We start from the raw sequence: 13,602 nt of genomic DNA, 5'->3' as shown, positions 1-13,602 counted from the left end.
GGGACGTTTGTTAACCTCAAACTTCTGTGTACCATTATGAATGCCATTTTGCAGATACTACTTTTCTTTAGCATTTACAGTCTTATTTATTGAGCGCTTACTCTTTGTAGAGTACTATACTGAGTGCTTGAGGAGAGTACAATACAATAGAGTTGGTTGACATGTTCCCTGATGACAAGGAGTTTAAAGTCTAGAAGGGGGGACAGACTTTAAAATAAATTTCAGCTATGTACATGAATGCTGTGGGGCTGAGAATAAAACAGTACCAAGTCCTTAAAGGGTACAGGTCCAATTGCAAGGGCAATACAGAAGGGAGAGGGAGTAGGTAGGTTATATGATGGCTTAATCAGGGGAGGCTCTTGGAGGAAATGTGATTTTAATAAGATTTTAAGGTGAGGAGAGTGATGGGGGAGTATGTTCCAGGCCAGACTTGTTGAGAATGTAGGTGAGGAATCGGCGGTGAGAGAGGCGACATCGAAGTTCAATGAATAGGTTGACATTAGAGGAGTGAAGTATATGAACCGGGTTATAGAAGGAAATTGGTGAGGTAAGAGAGGAAGGAACAAGATGATTGAGTGCTTTAAGACCAATAGGTGTTTCTCTTTGATGCTGAAGTGTATGGGAATCCACTGGAAGTTCTTGAGGAATGGGAAAACATGTACTAAATGGTTTTATAGAAAAATGATCCTTGTAGCAGAGTGAAGTATGGATTGAAGTGAGGAGAGACAAGAGGCCAGCAAGGGAGAAGGGGGAATTTTAGTGATGCTGTGAAGGTTGAACCAACAAGATTTAGTGATAGATTGATTGTGTGGGTTGAGTGAGAGAGAGGAGTCAAAGATAACACCAAGGTTACAGGCTTGTGAGACAGGAAGGATGGTGGTGATGTCTACAGGGATGGGGAAAACCAGGGGAGGGCAAGGTTTGGGTGGGAAGGTAAGAAGTTGTGTTTTTAGCCTCTTAAGGTTGAGATAATGTCAGGACATCCAAGTAGATGTATCGAAGGTAGGAGGAAATGTGAGACTGCAGAGAGGGAGAGAGAGAGAAGGGCTGGAGATGTAGATTTGGGAATTATCCACGCAGTGGTGGTAGTTGAAGCTATGGGGCTGAATGAATTCTCCTAGGGTGTGGGTGTAGTTGGAGAATAGAAGGGGACCCAGAACTGAACCTTGAGGGACTCCCCCCTCCCCGCCCCCTGCAGAGGAGGAGCCTGTGAAAGAGACTGAGAATGAGCTGTTGGAGAGATAGTAGGAGAACCAGGAAAGGACAGTGTCAGTGAAGCTCAGCTTTCCAGGAGAAGGGGGTGGTCGACAGTGACAGGCAGCTGAGAAGTCGAGGAGGATTAGGATTGAGTAGAAGCCGTTGGATTTGGCATGAAGGAGATAGTTGGTGATGTTTGAGAAAGCAGTTTACGTGGAGTGAAGGGGGCAGAAGCCAGATTGGAGGGGGTTAAGGAGGGAATTGGAAGAGAGAAGTGGAAACAGCCAAGTTTTGACAACCCTCTTAAGGAGTTTGGAAGTAGGAAGGAAATGGCGTGATAACTGGAGGGGAGCAATGTAATTAAGGGAGGGTTTTTTTGGAGGCGGGGGGGTAAGATAGGAAATACGTGAGCATGTTTGAAAGGATTGGGGGAAAAAGCCTTTTACATTCAAGAGTGTAAGCTCCTTGTGGGCAGGGAATATGTCTACCAACTCTCTTGTAATGTACTGTCCCAAGCAACTAGTACAGTGATCTGAATCCAATGAACTCAGTAAATACCATTCGTTGATTGACTAGGCCTTCCTTCTGTTTATTGGCATTCAGTACCTGTTTCTCTGAATCATTAGAATGTGAGCCCCATGTGGATCAGGAACTGTCTGACCTGATTAACTTGTATCTACCCCAGTGCTTAGTACGTATCTACCAACTCTCTTGTATTGTACTCTCCCAAGTACTAGGTACAATGCTTTGCACACAGTAAGATTTCAATAAATACTATTGATTGATTGCTTTGTCACATTGTCAGCACTTAACAAATACCACTCTCATTATTGTTGTTATTATCCTTTTTCCTGATAGAGACCTTTGACAATAATGAAAAGAAACCTTTCCTAAGAACTTAAGCTCATAGGTACTGATTGAATATTTGCCTACATGTTTTAAGTTCAGGTAACGATTTTGTTTCTAAGTGAACTTTCATCTGCACTGTAGCTTTTAAAAATTGTGGGGAATATAGCCTTGTGAAGTGCCCTTGAATTAGAGCCTGACAGTTTCTAGACTTAGTAAAATAGCAAAAAAAAATTTTTCAAGATGTTTCAGAATTAGTCATATCACTGAAAGTCTCTTTTTCCCAATACCTGTTAATAGAATTATTATTAGTGAAAAGGGAAATCTTTTCTCCTCTGAGCTCAGTATTTTGTATTCATCCCTAGATCATCAGAATCCATAATTTTAGAAGTGGTTCTTAAATATTGAATAAACTGACAAAATGTGTTATAAATCTAACGTCTATGTTCATAATACTTAAAAACTGCCATTTTAAACTTTCTCTAAGCTTAGATTTACACTATTGTGCATCTCTGTTGTAATTGGTTGTCCAGTTTAAAGAATGCCACCCTCGATCCAAAGGTTCAGTATTCCTGGTTTTTGGTAGATGAACTGTAAGACTTTTTTTTACCCCAGTTCAAGTTACTGAAAAAGGTAGGCCTAATAGAATGCTTGTCCCTTAAAATGTTTTTCACAATACCTAAGAGTTGATGATCCCTATAGTGAACACTTATTATGGAAGAGGAAGCAGTACCTGAAAATGCACCCTCTTTCCAAGATGCCCTGCATCTACAGTCAGGGCTGAGACCAGAGCAGAGCTTCTTAACAGATGTGCCTTGCCATTGTCACAGGAGACTCCCATAAAATACCATGACTTAATGGAAAGAGCATAAGCCTTAGATTCAGAGGATCTGAATTCTAAACACAGCTCTACTACTAGTCTGCTGTTTGTCCTTGGACAAGTCACTTAACTTCTCTCTGCCTCAGGTACCTCATCTGTAAAATGGGTGTTAAGACACACTCCTTAAAACCCCTCATGGTAATGTCTCAGCACTCTGTAAAAATTTGATATTTTGGTAAGCACTCAGACCAGAGTGCCCAGCCTCCAGTCTGCCAGCCGTCAACCTCTGGGTGCTTTGGGGTATGATCAAATCACCCCTGGGACCACTGTTTCCTGAGGCTTGTTCCTGGATGGAGAGAGCTTTAGTGCATATCTACTCAACTGTCAAATTGTTCTGGTTTTAAAAACCTCCTCCCGGCTGATGGATAATAGATAACTGGCACTCATGGCCACCCACACCCCCTTTTTTTTTTTTTTAAGAGACTGGCTCAAGACAAAGTTTGGATATCCCCATTTTAACATTCAGAGGCAGCCAGAGAACACAGAAATCATCATCAATCATCATCATCAATCGTATTTATTGAGCGCTTACTGTGTGCAGAGCACTGTACTAAGCACTTGGGAAGTACAAGTTGGCAACATATACAACTAGGCACTAAATCCACAGTGGTCTCTTTTGGATATCTTAGATCAGTGCTTCCTAACCTTTCCTCCCTAGGCAATCTGCTTACACAAGAATCTCTTCCCCTCCACTGCCTCCTTTTTTGGGGAGGGAAGTTGTTCCCAGACCTCTCCTGATGTGTTTGACATGATCAGGAATAACTTTATTACCCATTGGTTTACACACTTATGAACACTCATACATGAACCAATTCAAAAGTGTGAGGCCCAAGATTCCCATTTCTTGGTGGATTTTTTTTTCTCCTAGTAAATATTTTTTAAGTGCTTACTACATCAGGCACCGAACTAAGCACTGTGGTACATTCAAGCTCATCAGTTTGGACTCAGTCCATGTCTCGCATGGATCTTACCACCCATTTTACAAAAAAGGTACCTGATGGTTTTCATTGTTTTAGGGGATAGACAGTTAACTGCCCTATCATTGCCCTATGACAAAGGCAGCACATATGGCAACTAGACTTATGATTCAATGCATAGGCAGATGTATGAGATCGCAGCCCTATATTAGAATACCTTCTAAAGCAGAATTTTAACTTGGCTTTGAAACTGACAGCACAGGCATCCTTCTAATGAAGATCAGCAATACTCCATGCAACTGGGTCAAGTGGAGGAGCTTTCTCCCATCGTAGCTAACTGTAGCTAAGTCTTGCCCATTTCATTACAGATAAACTTCCCTTAGTTTGTTCACCTTCATGTTGTCTCAGGTGTATAAGATTTCTTGACATTTTGACACGTTCTTTCCTTGAACAATGTGATATAAAATCCAAGGCAGCATGAAGCAGATAATTTTTAAAAGTTACTTTACAGGGTATAACCGGGGTGTGGGGGGAGGGGGGTGTTCCTACGGATTAAGCACAATAGGATGATTTCACATTCCAGTGTCTTTGATAAATGCACCTAACTTGGGAGTGGGAGTTGTATTTTATATTGGTGCCTAATGGCTTTTAAGAAAAGTAGCAAGTGAGGAAATGAACCAAAACCAAACCAGATACTGATTCTCTTATTCCCAGCACATTTCCTGCCCTCACTTTTTATTAATTGATTTTGTGTGTGTGCATGTGTTCACGTGCATGCGTGTGTGTTGAGTTTTGGAGGTGTGACTTTTGGAATGGATGGGGAAGGGAAAAAAGAAAGATTGATGGCTCATTACCTTGAATCTCACTTTGCTACTTCCACAGAGGCAGATGAAGCATTAGTGAACTAAATAGACTCAGTGCCTCTGTTAAACAATATAATGAAGTATCTGAAAGAGATCAATAAAAAAAACAAGTGGGTTGGAAAGATTGAGCTACCTAGCCAATCTACTTAGCGTGTCTCCAATTCCCTTTCGCCTCGCACAGGCTCCCTAGAGCCAGCGTACAGGGATTGTCAAGCAGAGGCTAAGTAGAAGTGTGTACCCCCAGTCATTCTGCCTTCAGCATGGCTCCATTGCTCAGTTCTCGCACCTGAAAGAGACACACATGAGAGGACAGAACTGCCATCCAGGGAATAATTCTCCACTGAAACAGATTTAAGGCTTCATCCAGCAGAGAATAAGGGAAGGGCCTAAGGGACATTGCTTTTTCTCTCTGCATTGCCTTGGGGTGGTACTGGAGGGTTCATTATTACTAAGGTAAACAACATGGCCTAGTGGATAGAGCATGAGCTTGGAAGTCAGAAGGATGTTAGTTCTAATCCCAGGTCCTTCACTTGTCTGCTGTATGACCTTGGGCAAGTCACCTCACTTCTCTCGGCCTCAGTTACCTCATCTGTAAAATGGAGGTAGGGACTGTCCAATACGATTTGCTTGTGTTTACTCCAGTGCAAAGTACAGTGCCTGACAGATAGTAAATGCTTAACAAGTACCATTATTATTACTATTATTATTATTACTTTGAAAAATCTTTCAATGAAATGTCTGCCCTATATTTTTTTAATGAGGCAGTCATTTTTCAAGGCATTTAAAGCATACTTCCTGTGCAAGCTCTTGTTTTCAGTAAAAATGGTAATAGTTTTTAAGTAGAAAACAGGAAATGAGAAGAGTGCTCCTTTGCCAGATTATTCGTACCACTTTTGCCCCGCCCCACTCCTCTGACAATGTGTGCTTCCTAGTTGAAGAGCTCTGATGTAATTTGACAAAAAGATCCAGAGCAAATTCTATTTAAATGAATTAAAGCAAACAAATAAGGGAAGCAGTGTTGCCTACTGGATAGTGCACAGGCCTCAGAGCCAGAGAACATGGGTTCTAATCCCAGATCCACCTCATGCCTGCTTTGTGACTTTGGACAAATCGTTTCACTACTGTGGGCCTGTTTTCTTCACTGCAAAGTGGGAATTCAGTGCCTGTTCTCCCTCCTACTTTGATTGTGAGCCCCATGTGGAACAGGGACTGTAACCATCCGATTAACTTGTATCTACCCGAGTGCTTTAGACACACAGTACTTGACACACAGTAGGTGCTTAACAAACACCATAAAAAAGTGATGATAACCCTTGTGTTTTTGTACCTAGATTTAAATCTGGCCTTCACTGCCATATCTGATATTATATTTTTGTTGTTTCTTGGACAGCTGTTCATTCTTCATAACCAAGTAAGACCATGGAAATAGAGTTTTTAACCTTTCCCCATTTTTCACTTAGTCTCTTCTTGTCCCATTGTATTTACTTGTTCCTCACCTCTCTCTTCCCACCATCATTCAAGATCTGCCATTTCTTTGTTTGAATCTCATACTCTTATTAATATTACAGTAAATATCCCAAAGGACCCAGAATAAGTATCAGTATAAATGACCAGGATGAGGTTAGGTCATACACTCTGTTTTGCACTAATGCAAGAATTTCTTTTTTAAATTTCCCATTAAGGGAAGCTCACAGTAATGTGGGCCTTGACCCATGCCATTCACACAAGTGTCGCTTCAGGCATTTCATTCTATCCAGACAGATGCACATTGTTGGAAGTAGATTTCCTAATTGCCTAAAACCATCCTATCCAAACCCAGAGTGAAAACATGTGCTCTGGGAGAACTGGGTGTATGTCATAAGCGTGTGGTAAAAATTGTTCATCAGTCCCATGGGGACTTCAGCAGTAGCTTCGGGCCTTTCATTTCCTTGGGTCAGATTGTAATGTAACTGTTTTACTTCGTCCTGGACCCAAGAGTGCCTTAAGACTGATTTTCTTCCGTTTCTGTGTCTTCAAATTGAGTTAATCATATGTGGCTTTCACCAACTGCAACTCTGCAATCAGATCAGCATGCAGTTTCCACAAAGTACAACTGGCACATTAACCTTAATACCATTGCAATTATATGCTAATCACCTTAAAGCTAATTTGACCCCAAAAGCTTTCCTGCCAAAGGATATGTTACTATGGACCAGAAACACAAGCGTGATTTGAGGTTTCATGCTGTTTGGCTACTGCTGTTTGGAAAATGATTAAGATGAGGTTTATGAGAATCTTGACCTTTTCCCTGTGATTAAGACTAGACTGACATAAATAATGGTTTGCCTTATGTCACCTCAATTTTCAGTTAATTTAAAAATGATTTGCTTGCTTCTGCACATATTATGGATCCATCTGTACAGATATTTATTTAGAGTAAAAGGGAAAATACTTGACCATTTGACTTTTAATTTTTCATCTCTATTCCACATTAGTTGTTTCTTTTAGCTGTCAGGGGTGGGGAGAGAGGGAAAGGGGATGAGAGGGAGAGATTATGCCCACTTCCTGAGGCTAGAGGTACCAAATAGTAAGTGGAGTATTCCTCCTTTAATGTCCCAGCTAAATGTAGGAGGAAATTTTCTGTTGAATACTTTTTTCAGACTACTTCAGGATTCAGGAGATATGTCAGAGACAGCAAAGCAAGAGTAAATGTTTTATTTTTGTCTTTAGCATAAGACTTACATATTTCATAGTTTATCATAGTCTTAACAATTGTTAAACATGCACAGTATTAATTTCAGTAATTCATCTGTAAGCCTCTATCTTTTGTTGCCCTCTCTTTGCCTTTGGTGAACTCTTCTCTGTATAGATTATTGCAGGTTGTATATATTTAAGCTTTATGCAAGGAAGGAAAAATTAATTTCAAACTAAGGGGGTGGCTGCTTTTCATAAACTTATTTTACTAGAGTTTGAGATTAGCATTTGTTTTTTCAGTTGGATTTTATGTTCCATTGCAGTGTGTTTCATGTAGTGCTTTTCCAAAGACTCCAGCTATTCTCAGAGAAATTTAAACTTGCAACATATTAACCCCTGGGCATTGAGGAGGGTGGTAGGAAAGAGAGGTCATGCTAGGCCCAACCCCAGAAAACAGTAGTCGATCCAGGTTTCAGAAAGAGACACCTGTTAGTGTAGCATTGCCTGCCACATGACAGAGTAAAGGCATTTCTAACTGTACCCCAACTTCAGCTCTGAAGACCTCACTTATAAACCTTGAAGATGATAGGGAAGACTGTATTTTTAGAATGCATGTCACCTCTTCCAGTCACTGAAAACCCAATCAATCAATCAGTGGTATTTAGAATGTAAGCCCAGTATGGGCAGGGTACGTGTCTGCTAATTCTATTATACTCTCCCAAATGTGTAGTACAGTGCTCTGCACACTTACTGAGCACGTGCTGTAATTTGTTTCTGTAACTATAATTGATATATATCAATGTCTGTCTCCCCCTCTAGACTGTAAGCTCATTGAGGGCAGGGAATATACCTGTTTATTGGTCTATTATACTCTCCAAAGCGCTTAGTACAGTGCTTTGTATACAGTAAGCACTTAATAAATATCATTGAATAAGTGAATACTAAGCGCTTGGGACAGTACAACAGAGTTTGTAGACATTTTTCTTCCCCACAAAGAGCTTACGGTCTAGAGGATCCACTGTCAGGTTGTAATGATTACGGTGCTTTATTGCATATAGAAATTGGCTTTTCCATCAACATTAAATGTATAGTTTGCTTCTGGTAATAAAGATGTCTGTGGTTTTTAGTTTGCAGTTAACATGTTTCGAACATTACCACCATCCTCCAATCCCACGGGAGCAGAGTTTGATCCAGAAGAAGATGAACCCACACTAGAAGCTGCATGGCCTCATCTACAGGTATCTGATTATTGGGTTTCTTCAGGAAAGCAATGCATGTGGTGTGGTTGTTATAATACAGTGCCAGTATTTTCTGCAAAATAAATACCCTAGGCTGATTTTTTTCCAGTGGACGTTAAAACACATTGCTTCACTGTCCTATATTGGCTGGTAGCTTATGAAACTTTGACCTGTAAAACAATTACATTTAATGTGTTGGAAAAAAAATTGGCATGCGATCAATTGGACACCTGTGCTATTTTAAAATCAGGAGTTAGGCTTATTTTCTTTAAGAAGTAATACGGTACGGGAGATTAGAACTTTTCTAGTTGAAGCAGTTTTTCAGGAGCTAAGGATAAATCAGATTGGATTTTCTCATAGGAGCAATGTTATAAATCGGGGGATGGTTCCTGAACTAAGGTCAGGTACCTATCCTGTTTTCACCAAAATTACCCAGAATTAGTGGGGAGGCAGCCGGACCTCATGGACGGAGCATGGGATTGTATGTTAGGAGATCCAAATTCAAGTCGCAGATCAACCACTGGCCTACATGTGGCCCTTGGCTACTCACTAAACCTCTGGGCCTCAGTTTCCTCATCTATACCATGAAAATAAGATAAATTGTGAGGCTCTGAGAGCCAGGGACTGTGTCCAAAACTCATAAAATGTATCTACCCCAATCTTTAGCACAGTAAGCCCTTAGTGCCACAGTGAATTACTCAAACATAAATGAGTGAAGCAGATACACTGATACATTTGTATTGATTTGAAAACTTCCATAGAAGGGTAGGTTCTATGAAATGGACATATTAACCCTCTTTGGTGATTCTTCCTGGTGCCTTGATCAGGTTATTGCAGTCTATTGCCACTCCCCTCCCACCATTTGAAATTGTTTTCCCATTTCCCCATTACTACCAGGCACTTCCCATGCCCCAGGACTAGGGTTGTAAAGGAGGCTGAGGTTATAAAGTCCAAATCAATGTATTATAAAACCAAAATAGGTTGCAAATTTAATAACACTGTGCCATTTTCCCCAATTCAAGGCTTAAGTTGAAGATTGCCAGTTCATAATGTAAATTATTGCTGTAGTTTTTACACCTAGGTTGTGTACTTTTTCATTCCTCAGTGTGTCTTTTCAAGTCACCAGTGCTCCTGGGGGTATTGTGCTTGCCACTGCATGTCACCATATTGGGTAGGCAGGATGACCTAATGGGAGGAGCTCAGTATTGGAAGGCAGGTGACCTGGGTTCTGGTCTCAGTTCTGCCACTGTGTTCTGTGACCTTGGGCAAGTTACTTCTGTGTGTCCTGGATTTCAAGAATGATATTTTGCTTACTTAAACTCTGAGATTGTGAGCCCCATGCGGGAGAAGGACTGTTTTGGATCTGATTATCTTGCGTTTTTCCAGTGCTTCGGGGTATCATTATTATGATTATGATATTCTCTAAAGTTGCTGAGACCAGTTAAGGATTTTTCTAATGACATTAGGTAAGACCAGCAGGAATAATAATACTGGTATTTATTAAGCACTTACTATGTGCCAACACTGTGCTACGCACAGGGTTAGACACAAGGATGATCAGGTCAGATGTAGTCTCTGTCCCTCCCAACGTTTACAGTCTCAGAGGAAGGAAGGGCAATAAGGTTAGTGGACATGTTTCTTACTGTCATGGTGCTTACAATCTATGAAGGATGAAATGAAAAAGCCAGGGCTACAGAACTGGAATGGGTGCATATTAGGAGAAGGGAGTATTGTAGGAAAATTGAAAAGTCAAAAGGTGGGAAAGAGGAGAAAGAAGAAAAAACCAGAAAGTGAGCAGGAGAGACACTAAAAATTCAGCAGAATTCATGATTACTGCCCAGGCTATTTCTCTCATCAACTAAATGTTTTAGTGTACCTATGTAGAATGTGCAAGTTGTGCAGTATTGTCCAGTCTGTCAGAGTAGTAAAGTACAACCATATAGCCTACTTGATTACATTTCCAAATTTAGTTAGGTTCTGGTTTCAGGTGGGTGAAATTCAGTGCTTATTTTTTATGGTGTGGAGCTACTCCCACCACCCAGAATTTCTCTTGAATAGTAACCTGCTCCTTGAAATTGCAACTTATGTGAGATGGATTAATGATCCATTTGCACTTAGCAATAGTTCCTGCTGGTTATGTGGCCCTTTGGGAGCAACAGGTTAAAACCTTGGTGTTGTCTTTCCCATGAAAATTAGGTTATTTTTAAAGAAAGTATTTTTCTACGCATCATTTTGGGGGAACTTAAGACCCATGTATTTCCTAATTAAATGAAGCTATGTAATTAGCTAGTATTCATTTGAAAGAACTCTAGCCCTTCCTAAGGAGCACATGCCTGGGAATCAGAGGACATGGGTTCTAATCCCAGCTCATCCAAATGTCTGCTGTGTAACTTGGGGAAGTCACTTAACTTCTTGGTTCCTCAGTTACCTCATCTGTAAAATAGGGATTGACTGTGAGCCCCATATGGGACAAGCACTTAGTAAAGTGCTTTGTACACAGTAAGCACTCAATAAATACAGTCGAATTGAATGACAGGGACTGTGTCTAACCCCATTATCCCTTATCAACCCTAGTGCTTAGAACTTTGGTTGGCATATAGTAAGCGCTTAACAAATACCATCATTGTTATTTTTATTATTATCATTATTATGGATAGTTCTTAAGCATATGGGGCATAATCATGTACGTTGTTGTCGAGTTGTTAGTTTGTTATACTTTTAAACAGGAATATTCAAGTTGAGTTTATAGTTTTCAAAGTGCTATATTCCTATACTCATAACTAATTATTCTTGCTTTTTTTCAGCTTGTTTATGAATTTTTCTTAAGATTTTTAGAATCTCCAGATTTCCAACCTAATGTAGCTAAGAAATATATCGATCAGAAGTTTGTATTGCAGGTGAGGTAAAAAGTATTTTCAAACTATCTACGGACATTAATTCATAATGGGGTTTTGCTTGGTCAGTAAGCATTTTTTATTCTCTTACAGCTTTTAGAGCTTTTTGACAGTGAAGATCCTCGGGAGAGAGATTTTCTTAAAACAACTCTTCACAGAATCTATGGGAAATTCTTAGGCTTACGAGCTTACATCAGGAAACAGATTAATAATATATTTTATAGGTATGTTAAAACTTTCCATACCTGGATTTTCATTTTCTACCCAGACCTTTTCTTTAGTACCTTTAACCCCAGTTATGGACCACCTACTTCACTTGGCTGCGTATATTATTTAAAATGAAAAGAAGCACATTCTCTTCATATTCCCCTAGAAAAATTGTTCAAGATAATTTCATTCAGGAGTCTACACGATATAAGCATTAGAATTGGTATTCACAGAGTACTTGATAATAAGGGGCAATCATGTGACTAAATTCTTTGAAAGTGGGTATCACTGACAACGTCTCTGTAAAATAGGTCAGTACTGCCTTGTCTGTTGGACTCATGATAAAATTGTAGCTCAGTGATTGTTAATATAATTCCCAAGTAATGACAGAGTTTGAGATTAGAAATCAGCATGCTTTTCCCCTTTCTATCAGATTACATTGTATCTCCAAGTGCAAAAACACAGATGCTTGTTTCATTAGCAAAATGAGACGTCTTGCTCAACTTGTCAGCTAGTTCATGTTAAATCCCTGCCTTGAAAATTCCTTAAAGAAATGTGATCTTTTGTCTCTCAGCTCTCAAACTGAGCCATACTGTGTGTTGGGATTGTTTTGTTTTGCCTGAGAAGCAGCCCATTTTCACACCCAGTCTGAATCCTCTCCATCTAAACAGGAAGGAGATTTAGGCACTCTAGTTGTTGCATGTCTTTCCTACAATAAAAGGATGAGTACTTTGTATGAAAGACCATAATCAAACCAGAAAGGGAAACTCTCTGGAAATGATTCATCCAGCAATAATAGAAGGATACAGTTTCAACAGATTTAGATGAAGGTCTTAGGTTTTAATGCATCCCGAATCCTTTTGATGCATGCCTTATTTGGAAGTAGCTACACCCAAGTGATGTGACATCAAATGAATTTTCAAAAACCACTCATTTCTCGTATAACACAGAAGTTACATTATTGCCAAACCTAACGATAAGAAAACCCCACAGCGTAGCACTGCTTCTTCTGACATTGTGTTACATTTATCCAGACAGGCTAAATTTCTTGGAAAACTACTCCCTAAACTCTGCTTTTGCTAGCTAAAACCCAAAGTGAAAATACATCTTCTGAAGGCACTGAGGTTATAATGTTAACTAAGTGAATAAGAAAAGTTTTGATACCCCCCACTTCTAATTTTTAGGAAGGAAACTACATTTGATTTTGGTATATGGGTTAAAATTGTCTTTATGTATTTCATTTGGTAGACAGCATGTTGTCATTTTGCATTTATATGGCACCTTTCTTTCCAGTCTTATTTTTTAACTGCTCACACTCAGGGCATTCCAAGTCCCATCTCTTGCGATCTCCTCTTGTTCTCTTGTAGAGAACAGCAGAGTACCCCAATCAGAAAATAGTGCTCCAACTATCCAATATGTTCCCTTCTGTAATATCTTCTCAATACTAAATTATTTTACTTTCTTTAATTCCTCTCAGGCTCTATATTCCAGGCCATTCATTGTCAAAGGCTTTCCTACGCCCTCTTTCCAAGTTGCAGAAGACAGAACTGACACATTCCAGAACTGACCAATAATGGGAGGATTATCTCATTGCCTCTCCTCCTGATTTAGTCAGCCCAGTGTCATACTGTCTTTATTGTAACAGCTCTACATTGCTGTTTCATGTTCAGTAACTCTCAGAACACATAAACTATCTAATTTCCTTGACTAACTTTAAACCAGATGTTGGAGTCACGACTTTCATTCCTTTTAACACTCACAGTTTAAAAACATTTTAAAAAAGGCTTTGGTTTGGAGGAGGGGGGTACAAAACTTACAGAAAAGCATTTTTTAATGTGCATGTATAAATAGTCACTAAAAGTCTCTTTTCTTGATTCATGACCATCA

At 39.7% G+C, this 13,602-nt stretch overlaps 1 protein-coding gene across 5 annotated transcripts in view; it reads left to right on the top strand.

Moving 5' to 3' along the window:
* PPP2R5C (protein phosphatase 2 regulatory subunit B'gamma) overlaps nucleotides 1-13,602 on the top strand; it is a 159,916-nt gene that overhangs the window by 112,750 nt on the left and 33,564 nt on the right. For all 5 annotated transcript variants that reach the window (XM_038750637.1, XM_038750474.1, XM_038750775.1 and 2 more), the window contains 3 exons: nucleotides 8,504-8,614; nucleotides 11,419-11,511; nucleotides 11,602-11,732. In XM_038750637.1, coding sequence (XP_038606565.1) covers nucleotides 8,504-8,614; nucleotides 11,419-11,511; nucleotides 11,602-11,732 — 335 coding nt within the window. The remainder of the gene's footprint in view (nucleotides 1-8,503; nucleotides 8,615-11,418; nucleotides 11,512-11,601; nucleotides 11,733-13,602) is intronic.

This window comes from Tachyglossus aculeatus, chromosome 1, assembly GCF_015852505.1.
Source record: "Tachyglossus aculeatus isolate mTacAcu1 chromosome 1, mTacAcu1.pri, whole genome shotgun sequence".
NCBI lineage: Eukaryota > Metazoa > Chordata > Mammalia > Monotremata > Tachyglossidae > Tachyglossus > Tachyglossus aculeatus.
This window is presented reverse-complemented; position numbering and strand designations above follow the sequence as displayed.